General features: G+C 45.9%; 1 protein-coding gene across 1 annotated transcript in view; it reads right to left on the bottom strand.

The window, feature by feature from the left end:
• The window catches only part of LOC123488375 (tumor necrosis factor receptor superfamily member 16-like), a gene marked incomplete at its 3' end in the record, with an annotated part of 40,052 nt that extends 24,083 nt beyond the window's left edge, over positions 1-15,969 (bottom strand). The window contains exons 1-2 of the mRNA XM_045219295.1: positions 15,662-15,969; positions 11,668-11,830 (exon numbers count right to left, since the gene is read on the bottom strand). Of these exons, the coding sequence (XP_045075230.1) occupies positions 11,668-11,830; positions 15,662-15,700 (202 nt within the window). The remainder of the gene's footprint in view (positions 1-11,667; positions 11,831-15,661) is intronic.
• Positions 15,970-20,521: the final 4,552 nt, after the last annotated feature.

Below are 20,521 nucleotides of genomic sequence, written 5' to 3' on the forward strand. Positions count from 1 at the left end.
AATTATTCATAGAGTCTGTTATTTTATTGGCTGTAGGAGATGAGAGGAGAGGGAGGAGAGGGGATGAAAGGAGAGGAGAGGAGAGGAGAGGAGAGGAGAGGAGAGGAGAGGAGAGGAGAGGAGAGGAGAGGAGAGGAGAGGAGAGGAGAGGAGAGGAGAGGCTGGCTGGCTGGCTGGCTGGTTCAGATAACAGAACAGCGGGATCCCCACCGGATATAGAGTGTTCCCCAAATCCCTCTGTACTCCTGTGTGATGCCCTTCTAAAGGGGGAACAGGAGAGAGGAGGCATCTTGTGCAATCTGTTCAATGTCAATCTTTTGAGACTTTCCCTTACTATTAGAAACAGCAAGAGATGCATGTTTTTGTGTGTGTGTCTGCATCTACGTGAGAGTATCATGTATTGTGTGTGTGTGTGTGTGTGTGCCTGCGTGCGTGTGTGTGTGTGGCTGCGTGCGTGTGTGCATGCGTGCATGTGTGTCTGTGTGTCTGTGTCAGGACGAGCAATGAGAAGTGTTGGGTGGCAGTTGTTGTTGTGTTCAGTAAGAGAGAGAGAGAGTGTATTGCTGGTGTGAAAAGCCCTGCAGCAATGTCCTAGTGCTTGCCTTGCCTTGTAAGCTGCTCCAGCATGTAAACACTAGCACAGGCTGAGCCTTATAGCTCTAACACCTTGCAAACAGCAGCACAGCTTACTACTTGACAATACAGGGTATCAGCTCTGGTGGTCCTCTGTAGCTCAGCTGGTAGAGCACGGCGCTTGTAACGCTAAGGTAGTGCGTTCGATCCCCGGGACCACCCATACGCACAAAAAAAATGTATGCACGCATGACTGTAAGTCGCTTTGGATAAAAGCGTCTGCTAAATGGCATATTATTATTTATATCTCCCTTACTTTAACCACAGTGGAAACAGAGAATGTGAGAGGTAATGGCTTTGAAACGTTAGTGGAGGATAAACCTCATAACAGGGCTGGATAAAACAGGCTCATTCTGTGAGAACAGGATTTTATTTCCTCTGAGTTTCCAACTCCAACCATTTGAGGTAACACAGTGAAAAACATTGGCGATGGTCCAAAATTGGATGATCAAACAAACATGCATGTTACAGACCATCAAAAAGACCATCAAATAGTAAATATAAATTCATATGACTCATAAGAATCAGGGAACAGGGCAATGGAGAGACCTGAGGTTGAGCTCCCTCCACTGCCAGGTGGTGGCTCAGGTCCAGTGTTATTGTTCTCTAACATTTCTCAGCAGTCAGTCAGCAGTGAGTGCTTCAGATGGTGGTCTGGTCTCTTTATATGGGTCTGGCTAGAGGTTGTAGAGCAGCTCTGACATAGACCGAGTGAGCGGGATCTTCGATCCGGCGGATAAATAACTGACCTTAGGGTCAATAATGATTAGAAGTAGGACTCAGAGCCTTTGTTTTCTTTTCAGTCAGGCTCGATGGTACAACCTTTCCTCAACCTCCCCAATTATCCCGCAGTGCAACAGGCCTCGCATGCATAAATCCCTATGCAGTCATTGTATATAAACATGTCTAAACGTGACCATATGCACCGTATGCTACAGAACCACGCACATGCAGGACACAGGAGAGAGATGAGAGAGAGAGAGAGAGAGAGAGAGAGAGAGAGAGAGAGAGAGAGAGAGAGAGAGAGAGAGAGAGAGAGAGAGAGAGAGAGAGAGAGAGAGAGAGAAGGGGGGGAATATCTAGCAGTATGATCCTGTCAGCAGTTAGTGATTGAAGGCTGATGGATGTCGTGTAAATGTGCCAATTCAGCCTGAGAAGTGTTTCGACCCCATTAGATTAGCATAATTAATAATGCAGGTCTGGACATCCTTAAGCTTCTCCTGTGTCCATCCTCTTTTCTCTTCTCCATCATCAGCACTATCCTGCTGTGTTCTTCTGTGGCCATTTCCTCACTGATGTCAGACTTTCCTTCCTTAAGTCTTTTCTCTCTTTCTGCTATGCTAACATAACATACTGGCTCTTGTCTCTCTGTAGGGCTATACGTTAAACGTTTTGAAACCTGTGTGCCAGTTTTTATTTGTCTTTTAAAACTTGAAACATTTCTTTATCAGTGTGTAATTATCACGGCACGCCTCAGTGGTCCGCTTGGCTCGACCCCAAGGTTTACAACATCTGTTTAGGGTATTATTAACGTTACTATAATGCTATTATTAGGATTTTAAAAAGGGAAGTCATATCTGGTGACAGTTACATGTTATCCCTCATTATCTTGCCTAGTGATGTTCTGGGGTCAGTGGAGTAATGCAGTAGTTTCCACTGTAGGAGCCACAGAGGACTCTCAAACTCTAATTCCTCCTCATTCCCCCATTACCCACTGATCCACAATCAGTCAGTCCTTTTTTACACACTCCATTGACTAAGGAAGCTGTGGTTCTCCTCTCTCTCTCAGTCCCTCTCTCTCTCTTTCTCCCTCTCTCTCTATCTCTCTCTCTCTAAATCCCCAACTGAACCCCATTCAGTCAGCGGACTTTGTAAACGCTTCATTGACTGGCAGGGCTCTGCCTTTTCTCTCTCCATCCCCACTGATCCCCAGTCAGTTGCAGCCCCCTTTGTGATGCTTCACTGAGAGGCAGCTCTGGATGTGTTGTGTCCCATGACAGGCAGAGAGAGAGAAAGTGGAAAGGACTGATAAATATTTTAGCGGTGCTGACGTTGGCAGGCGTCTAGACCTGAAAGGATAGGATAGGGCAATGAGGAGGGGAGGTGTTAGCGGGACAGGGAGTAGAGTATGCAGAGAGGAAGAAGAGGTAAATAAAGATGCACCCATATTTACCATGAAACAGGAAATGGATGCTCTGAATGTTTTTTCACCTTTTAAAAATATTAATTCCTGCACTTTATGAAATACTGCTTCTATCTACGTATATACCGCGAGACCCATGAGGTGGCACACAATTGGCCCAGCGTCGTCCGGGTTAGGGGAGGGCTTGGCTGGCTGGGATGTCCTTGTCCCATCGTGCTCTCGCGCATGCACGCTGACTTCGGTCACTAGCTGTACGGTGTTTCCTCTGACACATTGGTGCTTCCGGGTTAAGCGGGCAGTGTGTCAAGAAGCAGTGCGGCTTGGCGGGGTCGTGTTACGGAGGACGCATGGCTCTCAACCTTCGCCTCTCCTGAGACCGTACAGGAGTTGCAGCGATGGGACAAGACTGTAACTACCAATTGGATATCATGAAAAAGGGAGAGTTCCTAAAACAGGCAAAGGCTAGCAGTGTCAGTAACATAATTGGAATGCTGAGCAGTGGTTTATCATTTACCATTAACATATTTTTTATCACAGTAAAAGTGACAGCATTTATACATTTTAATTGATAAATTATGGACTCTTAGGGCAGGGTTCAGTCAAACATTAGAATACAACACAGTCCATATTAGGATATCTCTGCTGCTTTTGCAAAGAAACCAAGCGGCCCCAGTTTCCTGCTGTAATCCATCACTTTGTGTAATTTGCTGATAATAATGATGACTTAGTCTCCATTCCTCATCCCCTCCTCTCCCATTTCCCCTCCCTTCATCCTCAGAATATTACAGTTCTTCTCTTACCTCTCTATCTACACTGTCTGGTTGGCTGTACACCAACTGACAAGCTGCTGTTGATGAGAGTTTGATCTTAAACTGCCAAGGTCCAGGAATATTAATATTAATATTAAATGATGTGCATACCATGTCTTTACACATTGTTGGCCAGCAGTTCACAGGCATCCGAGGCCAGTGTTGTGCCTGTAGGAACTTGTTATGGTGAGACTATATCAAGTAGCAACACAGGCCATCTTCTGACTAAATGACTTAATTTATCTAATTTTAGACCTCGTCTGTTCTGTGTCCTGCTCAACATTGTTGGAAAACACTGGCATTCCTGGGATTTGTAAAGGACCTCAACTGAAGAATACTTTGTCTGTGAAAATGTCATGGTTGTGAAAGAAGATCCTATTTGTATGACTCAGTCAATAGAGCAGACCTGACACCAATCATGAGTCACAATGCACTCTGACATTCTGCTCATCCACCACAGCTATGCAGTGACCTATGAGAACTACACTTTGACTTCTACTCTGTGTTCTCACAAATACTACATAGGAGCATCTTAACTACTGTAAAGGACAACAACAGAAAGAGAGTAAAAGAGAAAGAGAGGGAAAATGGTGAAACAAGCCCTAAGATGAAGTGCATATGTTTGTTTGGGGCCTCCTGTAGCTCAGTTGGTAGAGCATGGCGCTTGCAAAGCCAGGGTTGTGGGTTCGATTCCCATGGGGGGCGAGTATGAAAGATATATGCACTCACTAACTGTAAGTCGCTCTGGATAAGAGCGTCTGCTAAATGACTAAAAAATGTTTTTTTTTTTATGTAAAAATGTTTGCATAAAGGCTCTTCCTCTCTGTAGGACGTTCTAGTGCAACATTGGCACCTCTCCCGTCCCGTCTTATCCTCCCTCTGAATCAGTGCTAATGGTTTTCAGCCTGAGTTGTAAGTGAACACATTTGGCCCCACTTACAGCCATCAAACACTGGAATTCCTGCCTGTTTCCAAAGAACACTATGTTATTAAAACAGGGACAGAAGGCTTTTTTTTTAGTAAAGTGCAATTTGGACAGTAACATTTTTGTTCAGGCTTATTTCTGTTTTGAGTTGATGGTTTTAGATGGTGGGGTATTAATGTGTAAATTGGCATTGATGGTGTTAATGAGTGCATATAAGGTGAAATGAAATCATTGAGGCGGCCCGCCTAAGTCCAAACAGTGTAAAAACAATCAAATATATATATATATACACTACCGTTCAAAAGTTTGGGGTCACATAGAAATGTCGTTGTTTTCGAAAGAAAAGCAATTTTTTTGTCCATTAAAATAACATCAAATTGATCAGAAATACAGTGTAGACATTGATAATGTTGTAAATGGCTATTGTAGCTGGAAACGGCTGATTTTTAATGGAATATCTAGATAGGTGTACTGAGGCCCATTATCAGCTGTTAGGCCTACTGCTGCTAGGTAGCTCTCTCTCTGCTCTCCCCCTCCCCTCTGTCTGTCCTTGATTGCAGGAGTGAAGTCTGGTGTGCGGGAGTCAGGGTTCCAGCTGCAGCTCATTCACCATAATCACCTCAGCCTTTAAGACCCGGTCAAACTTTTCACTCATCGTCAGATCATAGTCAAGACAACCATGTTAGTCTCGCTGCCGACTCAACCTGTCTGTTTTCGCTCTTGTGTTTTTTGGACTGTTTATTTACTTTTTCTCCTGTGCCACAGATATTTGGAACCTGACTCCTGCCTCCGCTTCACTCCTGCCACCACCATCCTGCTCTCCACTATCGGGCCTCTCCTTTGGACTCACCACGGACACTAGGACATTACGGTACCACACCTGCCCTGACCTGGATCTGTACCCTCCCTGTAACCTGGACTTGCTCTTTCCCATTTATTGGAAACCTGGACTATTGAACATTATAATAAACCTGTTAAAACTTCTCTGGCTTGGTGTACTTGTCTGCATTTGGGTTCTATCCAGTTAAATCATAACAGTATGATCTGACCAACATGAACCCAGCAGACAGTAGCTCGGATACCACCCCAGAGTGCACTCAAATTTGGACTGCCATAGCCAATCAGGGCATTCTACTTGGCCAACATGATACCCTGTTTAAGACGATTGCTGAGGACAGTCAGGTGCTGCTTAATCAGGTTCAATTACTCACCAATCAAGTGTTTGCCCTTACTACCCCTTCAGCCCAGATCAGAGAGCCTTTTGTTCCTGCTCCAGAGCGCTATGACGGGAACATGGGAACCTGTGGCGATTTTTTGACTCAATGCTCGTTAGTGTTTGAACAACAGCCCCTCACCTACGCCTCAGAAAGAGCCCGTATTGCCTACCTTATCAACTCTACTAGCGGTTCCGCTCGTGCCTGGGGATCCGCGGTCTGGGAGAGTCAGTCGGACATTTGCAACGCTTACGTGCGCTTACGTGGCCTTCACCACGGAGATGAGGAAGGTTTTTGATCACCCCGTACGAGGCAAGGAGGCTGCGAAACGGTTGTTTTCTCTTCGGCAGGGGGCTCGTAGTGTGGCGGAGATGGCAGTGGAGTTTCGGACTTTAGCAGCAGTGAGTGGTTGGAATGACGAGGCATTACAAGGAGTGTTCATCAATGCTTTGTCTGAGACTTTAAAAGATGAATTGGTGTCATATGATGAATCGCCTACGCTGGATAATCTTATTTCACTCACTATCAGGTTGGATAATCGGATTCGGGAGCGCCGCCGGAGAGAGGAGTGTTAGTTCCAAGCAACCTGTCTGTCATCAACAAACTCCTCCCTGCATCGTCCCTACGGAGAGAGCCGTGTCGTCCCGAGTCGATACGAGGAGCACTGAACCCGAAGCCATGGAGGTGGGTCGTGCACGGTTGTCCTCAGAGGAGCGTGCACGTCGTATTCAGGCTCGGGTCTGCCTGTATTGTGGAGAAGCTGGTCATTTCGTTCCTTCCTGCCCAGTTCGTCCGGGAAAAGGGCCGGCTCATCATTTATGGGAGAAGTTTTGGTGAGCCGAGCAGCGGATTCTTCCTCTTCTCCCCGCATTCTGCTCCAGGCATCCCTCCAGTGGCAGTCCCAGAATTTCTCTGTTAGTGCGCTGATTGATTCTGGTGCTTTTTGGATAGAGAGTGGGCTCAACAAATGGATTTGGAGACTGTTCCTATGGACTGTCCGCTGCAGGCTAAGGGTCTAAATGGACAATTGTTGACCCGCATTACCCATCAGACTGTTCCTGTTTGTCTTAGAGTGTCGGGAAATCATCAGGAGAACATTCAATTCCATATTATCGACTGCCCACAGACTCCCCTGGTCCTTGGTATCCCCTGGCTCATAAAACACAATCCACACATTGATTGGGTGACAGGTAGCATTGTTTCATGGAGCACATTTTGTCATGTGAATTGTTTGTGTTCTGCTCAGACTCCTGCCAGTACTGTGCCTCAACCTCCACTGGAGTCCATGGATCTTTCTGCTGTTCCTGACGTGTATCATGACCTGGCATCCGTTTTCTGCAAACACAGAGCTACTTCTCTTCCTCCTCACCGGCCCTTACGACTGCGCCATTGACCTCCAGCCAGGAGCCCCGCTCCCCCAGCAGTCGCCTGTACAATCTCTCCCGGCCGGAGACGGAGGCTATGGAGAACTACATTCGGGACTCCTTGGCGGCAGGTATTATGCGTCCTTCCTCGTCACCTGTAGGAGCGGGGTTCTTTTTTGTTGCTAAGAAGGATAAGACCCTCAGACCCTGTATTGATTACCGTGGACTTAACAACATCACCATTAAGAACAAGTATTCTCTGCCTTTGATTAATTCGGCTTTTCCCCTCCTTCATGGTGCTACCATCTTTACGAAACTGGATCTACGAAATGCGTATCACCTGGTGCGCATTCGTAAGGGTGATGAATGGAAGACTGCCTTCAACACACCCTTGGGACATTTTGAGTATCGGGTTATGCCTTTTGGGTTGTCTAATGCCCCTGCTGTTTTTCAGGCACTAGTCAATGATGTCCTTCGGGACATGTTGAATCGGTTTGTTTTTGTCTATCTGGATGATATCTTGATTTTCTCAGAGTCCTCCCAGGAACATGAACTGCATGTGCGCCAGGTGTTGCAAAGGTTGTTGGAGAACAAACTGTTTGTGAAGATGGAGAAATGTGAATTTCATGTGTCTGAGACCTCTTTTTTGGGTTACATCATAGCTCAGGGGGAGCTGCGGATGGACCCAGCTAAGATCTCTGCTGTCACGGACTGATTAGCTCCCTCTACCCGCAAACAACTTCAACGATTCCTGGGGTTTGCGAACTTCTATAGGAGGTTCATCAAGGACTACAGCCGCATTGCGCGCCACTCACCGCTCTCACCTCCATCTCGCGACCGTTCGCTTGGAATGAAGGGGCCGAATCAGCGTTCGAAGAACTGAAACATCGCTTCGCCTCGGCTCCCATTCTGATGCAGCCGGACCCGACCGCCAGTTTGTCGTGGAGGTGGATGCATCCGACACTGGGGTAGGTGCAGTGTTGTCACAACGTTCTCCTGAAGATAACAAACTGCATCCCTGTGCTTTTCTCTCAAGGAAACTTTCTCAGGCAGAGAGGAATTATGATGTTGGAAATCGTGAACTGCTCGCCGTTAAGCTGGCTCTCGAGGAGTGGCGACATTGGTTGGAGGGGCGGAACAACCCTTCATCGTGTGGACGGATCATAAGAATCTGGCTTACCTCCAGTCAGCGAAGCAGCTCAACCCCCGTCAAGCCAGGTGGGCACTATTTTTTGGGAGATTCAATTTTTCTCTGTCTTACCGTCCTGGGTCACGCAACGTCAAGCCTGACGCCCTGTCTCGTGTTCATTCGGCTGTTGATACTGGTAGTAACCCTGAACCCATTTTGCCTCCTACCTGCAGTATTGCAGTCATCACATGTGACATCGAGGGGATTGTTAGACAGGCTCAACATCATCAAGCTGACCCTGGGAGGGGTCCTCCTAACCGGATGTTTGTCCCTGAGTCTGCTCGGCTCCCAGGTACTTCAGTGGGCTCACTCGTCTCCCCTTACCTGTCACCCTGGAGTTTCGCGGACCCTTGACTTTGTGCGACGGAAGTTCTGGTGGGCCACGATGGAGGCGGACACTCGAGCCTTCATTGCTGCTTGTACGGTATGTGCACGAAGTAAAAACTCCACCCAGGCCAGCGCTGGTCATCTACGACCTCTACCTATACCCAGCCGGCCCTGGTCGCATATCGCTATGGATTTTGTCACTGGACTTCCCCCCCTCATCTGGTAAGACTGTCATTCTTACGGTGATTGATCGTTTTTTCTAAGTTCGCTCATTTTTTGGCCCTACCTAAACTGCCCACTGCCAGAGAGACGGCTGATATTTTGGTTGAACATGTGTTCCGCTCTCATGGTCTACCCACGGATATTGTCTCTGACAGGGGTCCCCAGTTTGTCTCCCAGGTGTGGAAAGCTTTCTGTAAAGCTTTGGGCATTACATCCAGCCTGTCCTCTGGATATCACCCCCCCAGACCAACGGGCAAGCCGAGAGAGCGAACCAGGAGATGGAGACCGCACTTCGCTGTGTCACTGGGTCAAACCCTGGGTCATGGAGCTCCATGCTCCCCTGGGTGGAATATGCTCATAACACCTTGACTAACGCTTCCTCTGGTTTGTCTCCTTTTCTGTGTGCTCTGGGTTATCAACCTCCCCTGTTCCCTTCCCAAGAGAGGGAACTTGCGGTACCCTCGGTGCAGTCCCACATGCGCCGCTGCTGCAAGGTCTGGAGGAAGGCCAGGGTAGCTCTGTCCCGAGCTTCGGCGTACATGCAGAGGCAAGCCAACCGTCACCGGTCCCAGGCTCCCGGTTACTCTCCTGGTCAAGAGGTATGGCTGAAGTCACGGGACCTTCCATTGAAGGTGGAGTCGAAGAAGATGGCGCCTCGTTTTATAGGACCGTTCAAGATACTGTCTATTGTTAACCCCCTGCGCGGTTAAGCTACAGCTTCCTGCCTCCCTACGGGTTCATTCCACCTTTCATGTTTCCCAGATTAAGCCTGTGTCGGTTAGCCCTTTGTGCCCGCCCTCTCGTCCCCCTCCTCCGCCCAAGATCGTGGGTGGGGTCCGGTTTACACTGTCCGGCGACTTCTGGATGTTCGCCGCCGGGGTCGTGGTTTCCAGTACCTGGTGGATTGGGAGGGTTATGGTCCTGAGGAACGTTCCTGGGTGCCCAGGAGCTTCATTGTGGATCCTGCTCTGGTTCGTGAGTTTCATGAGGTTACATCCTGATAAACCCTGTCGGCCGCCAGGTGGCGTCCGTAGAGGGGGTACTGTTAGGCCTACTGCTGCTAGGTAGCTCTCTCTCTGCTCTCCCCCTCCCCTCTGTCTGTCCTTGATTGCAGGAGTGAAGTCTGGTGTGCGGGAGTCAGGTTCCAGCTGCAGCTCATTCACCATAATCACCTCAGCCTTTAAGACCCGGTCAAACTTTCCACTCATCGTCAGATCATAGTCAAGACAACCATGTTAGTCTCGCTGCCGACTCAACCTGTCTGTTTTCGCTCTTGTGTTTTTTGGACTGTTTATTTACTTTTTCTCCTGTGCCACAGATATTTGGAACCTGACTCCTGCCTCCGCTTCACTCCTGCCACCACCATCCTGCTCTCCACTATCGGGCCTCTCCTTTGGACTCACCACGGACACTAGGACATTACGGTACCACACCTGCCCTGACCTGGATCTGTACCCTCCCTGTAACCTGGACTTGCTCTTTCCCATTTATTGGAAACCTGGACTATTGAACATTATAATAAACCTGTTAAAACTTCTCTGGCTTGGTGTACTTGTCTGCATTTGGGTTCTATCCAGTTAAATCATAACATCAGCAACCATCAGTCCTGTGTTCCAATGGCACGTTGTGTTTGCTAATCCAAGTTTATCATTTTAAAAGGCTAATTGATCATTAGAAAACCCTTTTGCAATTGTGTTAGCACAGCTGAAAACTGTTGTGCTGATTAAAGAAGCAATAAAACTGGTCTTCTTGAGACTAGTTGAGTATCTGGAGCATCAGCAATTGTGGGTTCGATTACAGGCTCAAAATGGCCAGAAACAAATAACTTTCTTCTGAAACTCGTCAGTCTATTCTTGTTCTGAGAAATGAAGGCTATTCCATGCGAGAAATTGCCAAGAAACTAAAGATCTCTTACAACGCTGTGTACTACTCCCTTCACAGAATAGCACAAACTGGCTCTAACCAGAATAGAAAGAGGAGTGGGAGGCCCCGGTGCACGACTGAGCAAGAGGACAAATACATTTGAGTGTCTAGTTTGAGAAACAGGCGCCTCACAGGTCCTCAACTGGCAGCTTCATTAAATAGTACACACAAAACACCAGTCTCAACGTCAACAGTGAAGAGGCGACTCCGGGATGCTGACCTTCTAGGCAGAGTTGCAAAGAAAAAGCCATATCTCAGACTGGCCAATAAAAATAAAAGATGGGCAGTCTGAGATATGACTTTTTTTCTACATTTTCTGGATGGAAAAACACTTTCAGTCTAAACTTAAATTGCTGAAACCAGATATAAAGTATGTAATAAATATAAGTCCAAACTGAGTAAAACCAGATATAAAGTATGCAATAAATATAAGTCCAAACAGTGTAAAAACAATCAAATATATATAGACAATCAGGGAGAATTGAAAATTCCAAAACAAATTCCAGAACACAACAGTAGCCATGGCAAAATGCATTGAATCGCAGAAAATTTGCTTTAAAACTGCAATGTTTTCTCTCAGTTGCATGGCGAAATGTGGAGAATTGCAGGAAATTAACTTTAAAACGACAAAAATGTATCTCTGCTCCATGGAGAAATGTGTAGAATTGCAGGAAATTGGCTCAAAAATTCAAATATTTCTCTACACCACCAAGATGGGGGCTTCTAAAATTCTGACGTGCCGACGGGCCAACTGCGCCCCCTGCCATGCCTCCTGCCACACCCACCACATAAGCCCCTTTTTGATCCAGAAAAAAACCTGTAGTTGTGCACCTGAAAATAGCTGTGTGTGTGTGTGCCTGTGTGCCTGTGTATATGTCTGTATAGATGTGCACTTTTGCATTTGAGGGATGTACTCACTGTCCAGGCACTGGGCGCAGACGGTCTGGTTGGCACCACACTTCCTCACCACCCCCTCTCCAGGTGGGCACTCCTCACAGCACGCTCCACTCTTGGTATACTGGCCTGACTCACAGGGAACCTGCACCGCCCGCTCCGTCTTAGAAGCCAGCAATACCCCAACCTGGCACAGACAGAGGAACAGACAGAAGGGTGTTAAAGCAGAGGGCACCCATTGAGGGGAACGTTTTGGAGGCAAAAATGACAGCCAGATGTGTATTACAATCATGTTCCTAATCTAACCTCTTATCATGGCATTAAATAATTTTGTCTACATCCAAATCAGAGACAATTTCTTCTACAGAGCAATACATTGTCCCAACCCTCCCGGTGCTCACCCATGACTGGTCCTAGTAACACCTAGAAACATATGCGCCTAACGCACAACCTCATGTTGCATGTTAGCACTTCAATATATCCCCCCATACATACACACACACACCCATGCATACACACACTCGCACACACACACACACACACACACATGTACACACACTTCCCCCCAGAATTCCTGTTCCGATCATCCATCTCCAGCCTGCTGCCCTTCACACTGCAGTTCTCAGTGTGTCTGCAGAGTGTTTACAAAGACTCCTGAACCCATTCATTCATAAGGAGAAGATCTATGTTTGTTTTTCTAATACTTGATTTGTGTTTTCTTCCCCATAGGGGTTACTCTCCTCCTTATTTATTCTGCTTGTAGTGCAAACGTTAGTCGAGTACCGCTGGCTAGAGCATACTGCAAGTCCAGGTGGGACTGTTCCTGGTAGTAAAGCGTTTGAGGAACTTATCTTTTTCTTTAAGGCCAAGACAAACGGAGCTGTCTACGGGGCTATTGGTCAGACTCAGTACTGTTGATGGAGGCCCTGGGAGAGTTAACTTCCTTGTTTTTCTCTCTAATTGCTAAGTGTGGTAAAAGACAGATGTAATTTGTAACTCTCTGTAATTTGCATTACGATTCCTCATATTGCGCAACTTAACTATAAATTCACACACGCACGCACACAAAACACGCACACGCACACACACACACACACGCTGCTTCCTGCTACACACAATCTTCTCTCTTTCTCTTTTTATTTCCACTCTTTTTCTCACTGCCTCTCTCCACTCTCCCTCTCTCTCCCCTTCTCTGTCACTTCCTCTCTCTCACTCTGATATAAATGCCAAACAGCTTCACAGGCACAGGACTAAAGCATGTTTTCATACGTACAATACATTTAAATAAGGAAACAATAATGTGAAGCACATTCTGAGGTCATAATCATAAAAATCATTAGACTGAAATGCTTTAACGTTTAATGCCTCACATTTTACTAAGAAAAACTGCTGGTCTTCTCTCTTTCTCTTTAACTGTCTCCCTCTCTCCCCCTCCCTCAGCCCCTGCTTTCATTCAGAAACAGATGCACTGAGAGCAGCCACCAGCACAGCTCTCTCTCTGTCGATCGACTCTCATGCGCTCTGTACATTTCTCCCTCTCTCTCCTCCATCTCTCTTCCCTCTCTCTCTCCTCCCTCTCTTTCTCTCCCTGCCCCCCCAGTTGGATAAACACTCCCAAACAGCCCACCCGCCCGCTCGGAGGCGTCCGCATGGTCCTAATGCACATCATTCCAATGATAAAACAGGGGGGGACAAAAATGCAATTTCAGAATGTGGGGGGGACATGTCCCCCGTCCCCGTCACCCCCTCCGTCCCCAATGAAAGTTGCACCCCTGACCCCTCTACTCATGTCATGTCTCCCTCTGTTGGAGAATTTCCCAAAGCATTGCTAAACCACACATCAGCACCTTTTCTTATCCTTCCTAATTTATGCAAACCTTGGTTCAAAACCTCTGTTTTTATTTGAATATGGTCATAGATTAAAATCACCAGGTTGGTGAATGTGAACTTGGAATGCAGCCCAAACCCCCGAGTTTATCTGTATTTGTATCCATCTTGTCAGTGAAATAAACTGGCAATTACCAGCCTCACCTCTGATAAGGAGCCTGCTACCCTCAACATGATCTGAGTGACTGAAAGGTGCTGCATGGTCAATCCGACATCTGCATTGGCCGTGCAGCATTTAGGGTGATATGGCCTCTGCAGAAGTCAGGGCATTCATACTTCTTGAGCTTCGCGGAGCAGCGCAGAACTGTTGTGAAGGATGTTGTCAAGGAAGTGAGTTTGTGTTTATACAGGACCTCCCGCCCTCACCCACCATGAACCAATCATATATGGAGCCCTCCGCATTGTCACAAAATTTGAGAGGCGCACGGCGATGCGGTACGGAGCTTATTTTGGTCTTTGCATGCCTCCCCTCCGGAAACTCTGCAATTGCGTCACACCATCCATACGGAGCCTCCGACCACATTTTCGGATCAAGCATAAATTGGCTTTAAGTCTTCAACTCAAAAGTGTAGAATAAGGCAATGCCCTCACACACACATACACACACACACATGCACACACACACACACACATACACACACCAGGTCACATCCCCAGCCTTGACATTCCTGCTTTGCACTCTCCCCGATTTCATAGTCAATTAGAGACTATTTCTCAATCTAATTCTACAAACGTGCTCTATACTACCACAATGTTGTAAAGAAGCTGTCAAAACAGACTTCTCATGAGTCATGTATAGGGCTGTTCACATGGTGAGTGAATGAACAAGCCTTATTGTACCAGCAGGTCTTGACATATCAGGAGGATTAGCCTATGGCAGCCACTAGACCAGCAGGTTTAGGCATATCAGGAAGATTAGCCCATGACAGCCACTTCCCAAATAATAGCAAATAGTTTGTCATCATCACCATCACCATTATCATTATCATCACCCAACTATCAAAAATTCTGATGCATGTCATGAATTTCTCAAAACATCTTGCACTTCAGATAAGACACTACCTCCACTTCAACAGAAGCCTACTGCCAAAAAAGGAAAAGGAAATATGGGGACTTTAGGATTTCATTGCAGGTCCATTTATAAAAACTGTTGTTAGAGCACATATGGACTGAAATTTAAAGGGTTTGGTCAATCATCAGTAAATGGTACAGATCTGTTTCATATATGCATACTCAATGTTGGGGAAGCTACTCTGAAAATATAGTTGACCCAGCTACCAAAGTAGTTAAACTGGGTATATGGGTGAAGTAGGCAATGACTTCCTTTCTTTTTTCTGCATCAGACCTGCTTTATTCTCACTTGGAACACTTGTTTTTGTGTTTATTAGGTTAAATTACACATTCTGTTATCATATGACCTCAAAGTGATCTGTTCTTGCAATTTGTAGTCTATGACATTTCAGATTTACATATTAATGTTTTCAAGAAGTAGTTTGGATGTAGTGAACTACTTTTTTCAAAGTAACTTTAGTTAAGTAAAATATTTGTTCTTAAGGGTAGATTAACTTCTTCCAGTGTGAAGTAATTGGTAGCTTGGTCAACTATGTTTTCTGAGTAGCTTCCCCATCACTGAGTATGCATATATGCAACATATCTGTGCCATTTACCAATGACTGACCAAGCTTTTTACATTTCAGTCCATATGTGATCTTAGAACAGTTTTTAATGAATGGACCTGCTATGAAATCCAACAATTCTAAAAGGAACCTTGGACTATGGCACCTGCCTATGAAAACCTTCCAGGATGGTTGTTCTATAAAGGATATAGATGAAGAGCACGGTGTTATTATAAAATACACATACGGGTTTCTTATGATCAGTTCTGAGATGAGGGGTGATAAGCACCTTCCCTCCAGCAGCTCTCCTCAGATTAGTATCGTGACTAATTTGCCAGCATTAGTTGGAGAAATACGCGGGACAGTGCAGGGATCCCCAGTCCAATAAAACCCCAGTTTTATAACGCAGAGTAATAAAATGCCAACAATGAACACGTTTCTCCCATGCTAGCTATTCAATAAAAATTAAATATATTTCTTATGAAATCTGAGTTATAAATCATGCCACTACTCACCACTCCAAACAACATCACCAATGATAAGGTACCCATCATGCTTCGGTTTCCTACAGTGTCATAAAACAAATAGACTATACTAAGTGGATACTGCAAAGGAACATACAGGACGAATTGTTCATTTTAATTCCAGTGGCAATTCTTTATCAATGAGTCCGCAGTGAATTCCACATGCTCTTCGCTGCCGTGTAGCGTTCGAGACCTTTTGAGAGTGAGTTGCGTCGCTTTGGCAGGTCACTGGTGCGTGCGTACAGCGTCCCCGCGCAGACTGACTGTACTGAGCGCTATCCAGCAGTGCACTGCGGAGGCAAGAGTCGTGCACGAACTGAAGAGAGGCACGTCCACTCTTTCCCGATTCACTCTGTGACTTCTGCAGTAGACGACTTGCACGATCTACCCCAGGGATCATCAACTAGATTCAGGCGCGGGCCGGAACATAACTACAAATAATTTGTAGACTGCAAATTGACCGCAAGAAGCCCAAACATATATAATATTTGACTAAAACATAATAATTCCAAACCTTGCTTACATTTTTATATGGTCATGTGTTTCTCTATTATGCATGGCAATACTTGGGAACAGATATCCCAAATAAAAATAACTTGGAGCTGATTTCCAGGTGTTTTAACAATTAAAATGTCCAACAATTAAAAACACCTGCGGTACAAATTCGGCCATCTGGGCGCCATTTGGGGAACCCTGATCTACACAGACAAGAGACAAGGTTCTACAGGAGTCACTTTTCTGACACTTCATATCTCTCTCTCTCTCTCTCTCTCTCTCTCTCTCTCTCTCTCTCTCTCTCTCTCTCTCGCTCTCCCTCCGAAGCGTTGCATTGCATGTTGTTTGCCATAGAAAGTATCCCCGGAAATCTACTTGAAATCTTTGGGTAGATGCGTTTTTCACATGCAGTTTTGTTGATCATTTTTAATTCATGTGGTCTGTATTATTGCGTCAACTTTATATTTATTATTTGGGTGTCTAATAAAAGCATGAGCTGGTGTACACCAACAAAGTTGGTAGAGGTGCTGACCAAAGGCGAACAAACTGTACGCTAAAAAAGAAACTAACAAAGAATGTCGCACACTCTATATACAAGCTCACAGTAATTTATTGAGTAAACCACCAACGTTTTGGCATCACTGTGCCTTTTTCAGGGTCAGGTGTCAAGCACATCATCATTCAAGGCACAGCTTGATTCTTGCGCTTTCTGCGTAGTACATAGTAGGCTTTGGTACGTAGGCCTATAGCCTACAATATTTACCAGCCGCACCCAAAAAAAATATATATATACAGTACATGTAGCGAAAAGAAGAAGTGGGAAGCAACACCATACGCATCGCGCCAATAGGGTTAAACCACTTGGTGGGAATTGTAAAGTGGATCATATAGCGAGGACCCGCCTTTCGAACGGGTAGGCACGTCGACTTTCTTTCAAGGCCCTTCACACATATGTCCGTACCTTCCGATGGCCTCTCGGCCGCAATCCCACTTCTGACACCAACATAGCGAACAGAGGAAGCGGGAAGCGAATCCGGGTCTCCGCTATATTAACCCTATGCATCGCGACAATAGGGTTAACCCACATGGTGGGAATTGTAACATGGCTCATATTGCTAGGATTTTTACCAGCTACACCACATAATCTTCTAGCACAATATAATGATACACCACAAGAGGGAGACTGCTTAACTTGCATAGTTGGTCATCCCTGAAGTAACACTACTGTGAATGATCAGGCTATCAAAGGAAAGTCAGTTCATTGAGGGATGTGCACTTTCAAGAAAGAAACAACTGAATTAATATTGACTCATGTTTTACAATCCATTTTATAACATAATTTCATGTCATGTAATTTCATACCAAAGCTTACAACCGTTGACCTACCACTTGTACTTATAGTACCATGATGACACAACGCCATATGGCAAGTGAATAGAGTGAGAGAGAGTGTGAATTTTCAATTGAGCCATTATGCTCATACACACACCTCTGGGATATGTTCTGTATTGAACCTGTCCATCAAAGCATATCACATGGTCCATTATGTGGAGTTTTTGGACAGGCTCCAGAGTCCTTGACGATACACTAAATTTGGGAAGGCCACTGAAAGACCACTAATGCACGTCTGAGTTCTATAATTGTGTTTAATGCTCATTGAGGTATTTACCCTTTACACTTAAAGGCAAACCAGTGTTGATGGCTATTGATCTCAGACAATTTGGCCAACAGAAGCCACCAATCACGTTGCAGCACACTGAACCTGCCACCGTCACGTCCCACTTCCACTTTAACCTTATTGTCCCCCTGACCCTGTCTGGCTCCACCCCTCCTGTACCTATCAGCTGAGGGGTTCTACTCTACTCTATGGGCTGAAGCCCCCTTGTATTGGCAGGCTGGTTAGGTTTCACCGTTGAGATCTGAATGCTCTCCCTTATTGATCTTTGGACACATCAATGATCCCACATCCTCCCAGAAGACCAGCCCCCGCTCCTCACACCCCCGTGTCCCCCACCCGGAGGACACGGACCAACCAGCCACTTTAGCCTAATCTAAAACACTGCACAGGAAATACACCATTAAGAAAGTCTTCTACTGTGTCACTGACCATTACGGATGGTGTCACCCTCAAGTTGGTTTTTGTTTGTATGCATGTAGCCACGATATGACTCTTAAGACTATATTATTATCCATTATGGTAGGTGGTAGGCCCACCATAGTTTGTTGTCATACACTTGGTTGGTTTGTTAAGATGATTGTCATGGCAACTTGCTAATGGATAAACAACCCATTGAAAGAGGTGATGATGAATATGATGATTACATGGTTATGGAGGTGTGTACTGTAGTACTTATAGCTGAAATGTATCTATCCAACTGGCCATAAATAACAAATAGCCACTGAAGGAGAGCTCTTTAAGTAGTGTTATGCATATAGTTATGGTATGCTGACAAGCCCTTCTATGAGACATGTATTATTCTCTGCCCACATATCATGTTCCTGTCTTAATGATTAGTCAGCATACTGTAAACCAATGTCATTCCACTCGGCAAGGTCACTCATGAAATATACTTGTGATAACGATTTGATGAGGTTGAACTTTTTAAAGGTTTGAATCAGTAAAGTAGCTGAATGGCCTTATATTTATTCGGATAAGTAATTACATTTGATACGTTTCTGAAAGTACCTTACTCATGACTTTGTCTCATACAGTCCATTGCAGTTTGGTATGGTAACATGGACAGTCTCACTAAGAAGAGACTAGAGAGGGTTGTGTTGAAAGCCTCAAAGATTACTATCTGTCCTGGGACCTTCCCTCTGGAGCTTCCTGTACACCAAGCCCCTCCAAACGTGCAGAAAAAATAATCAACGACCCCTCCCATCCATCCAATTACCTCTTTCAGCCCCTCCCCTCTGGTAGGCCCTAAAGGTCATTGACCACCAAAACTGAACGTTTTAAAAACGGTCCCCCCCCACAGCAGTCAGAACATTGAACTCCCTTCGCTAGCATAGAGTATGTGGACACCCCTTCAAGTTAGTGGATTCACCTATTTCAGCCACACCCGTTGCCGACAGGTGTATAAAATCGAGCACACAGCCATGCAATCTCCATAGACAAACCTTTTCAGTAGAATGGCCCGTACTGAAGAGCTCAGTGACTTTCAACGTGGCACCGTCATAGGATGCCACCTTTCCAACAAGTCAGTTTGTCAAATTTCTGCCCTGCTAGAGCTGCCCGGTCAACTGTAAGTGCTGTTGTGAAGTAGAAACGTCTAGGAGCAACAACGGGCTCTGCCACCGAAGTGGTAGGCCACACAAGCTCACAGAACGGGACCGCTGAATGCTGAAGTGCGTAGCACGTAAAAATCGTCTGTCCTCGGTTGCAACACTCACTACCCACATTCCAAACTGCCACTGGAAGCAACGTCAGCACAATAACTGTTTGTCGGGAGCTTCATGAAGTGGGTTTCTATGTCAGAGAAGCCTCACACAAGCCTAAGATCACCATGCGCTATGCCAAGTGTCGGCTGGAGTGGTGTAAAGCTCGCCGCCATTGGACTCTGGAGCAGTGGAAACGAGTTCTGTGGAGTGATGAATCACGCTTCACATCTGGCAGTCCGACGGACTGATCTGGGTTTGCGGATGCCAGGAGAACGCTACCTGCCCCAATGCATAGTGCCAACTGTAAAGTTTGGTGGAGGAGGAATAATGGTCTGGGGCTGTTTTTCATGGTTCGGGCAAGGCCTCTTAGATCCAGTGAAGGGAAATCTTAACGCTACAGCATACAATGACATTGTAGACGATTCTGTGCTTCCAACTTTGTGGCAACAGTTTGGGGAAGGGCCTTTCCTGTTTCAGCATGACAATGCCCCTGTGCAGAAATGGTTTGTCGAGATCGGTGTGGAAGAACTTGACTGGCCTGCACAGAGCCCTAACCTCAACCCCATCAAACAACTTTGGGATGAATTGGAATGCCGACTGCGAGCCAGGCCTAAGCACCCAACATCAATGCTCAACCTCACTAATGCTCTTGTGGCTGAATGGAAGCAAGTCCCCGCGGCAATGTTCCAACATCTAGTGGAAGCCTTCCCAGAAGAGTGGAGGCTGTTATAGCAGCAAAGGGGGACCCAACTCCATATTAATGCCCATGATTTTGGAATGAGATGTTCGAAGAGCAGGTATCCACATATCTTTGGCCATGTAGTGTACCATGACGTACAGTAACCAAATACTACCAACATTGGTTGCGTGGAAACAAAGTACCTTGTATTTTGTAAGTGAATGTGCAGATGCAGCTCTGGTTAGACACAACTATATTTGGTTTGGACAACCAGCCCCTAGAGCTGTTGCATAGGG

The sequence above is a fragment of the Coregonus clupeaformis genome, unplaced genomic scaffold (assembly GCF_020615455.1).
Source record: "Coregonus clupeaformis isolate EN_2021a unplaced genomic scaffold, ASM2061545v1 scaf2237, whole genome shotgun sequence".
Lineage (NCBI taxonomy): Eukaryota > Metazoa > Chordata > Actinopteri > Salmoniformes > Salmonidae > Coregonus > Coregonus clupeaformis.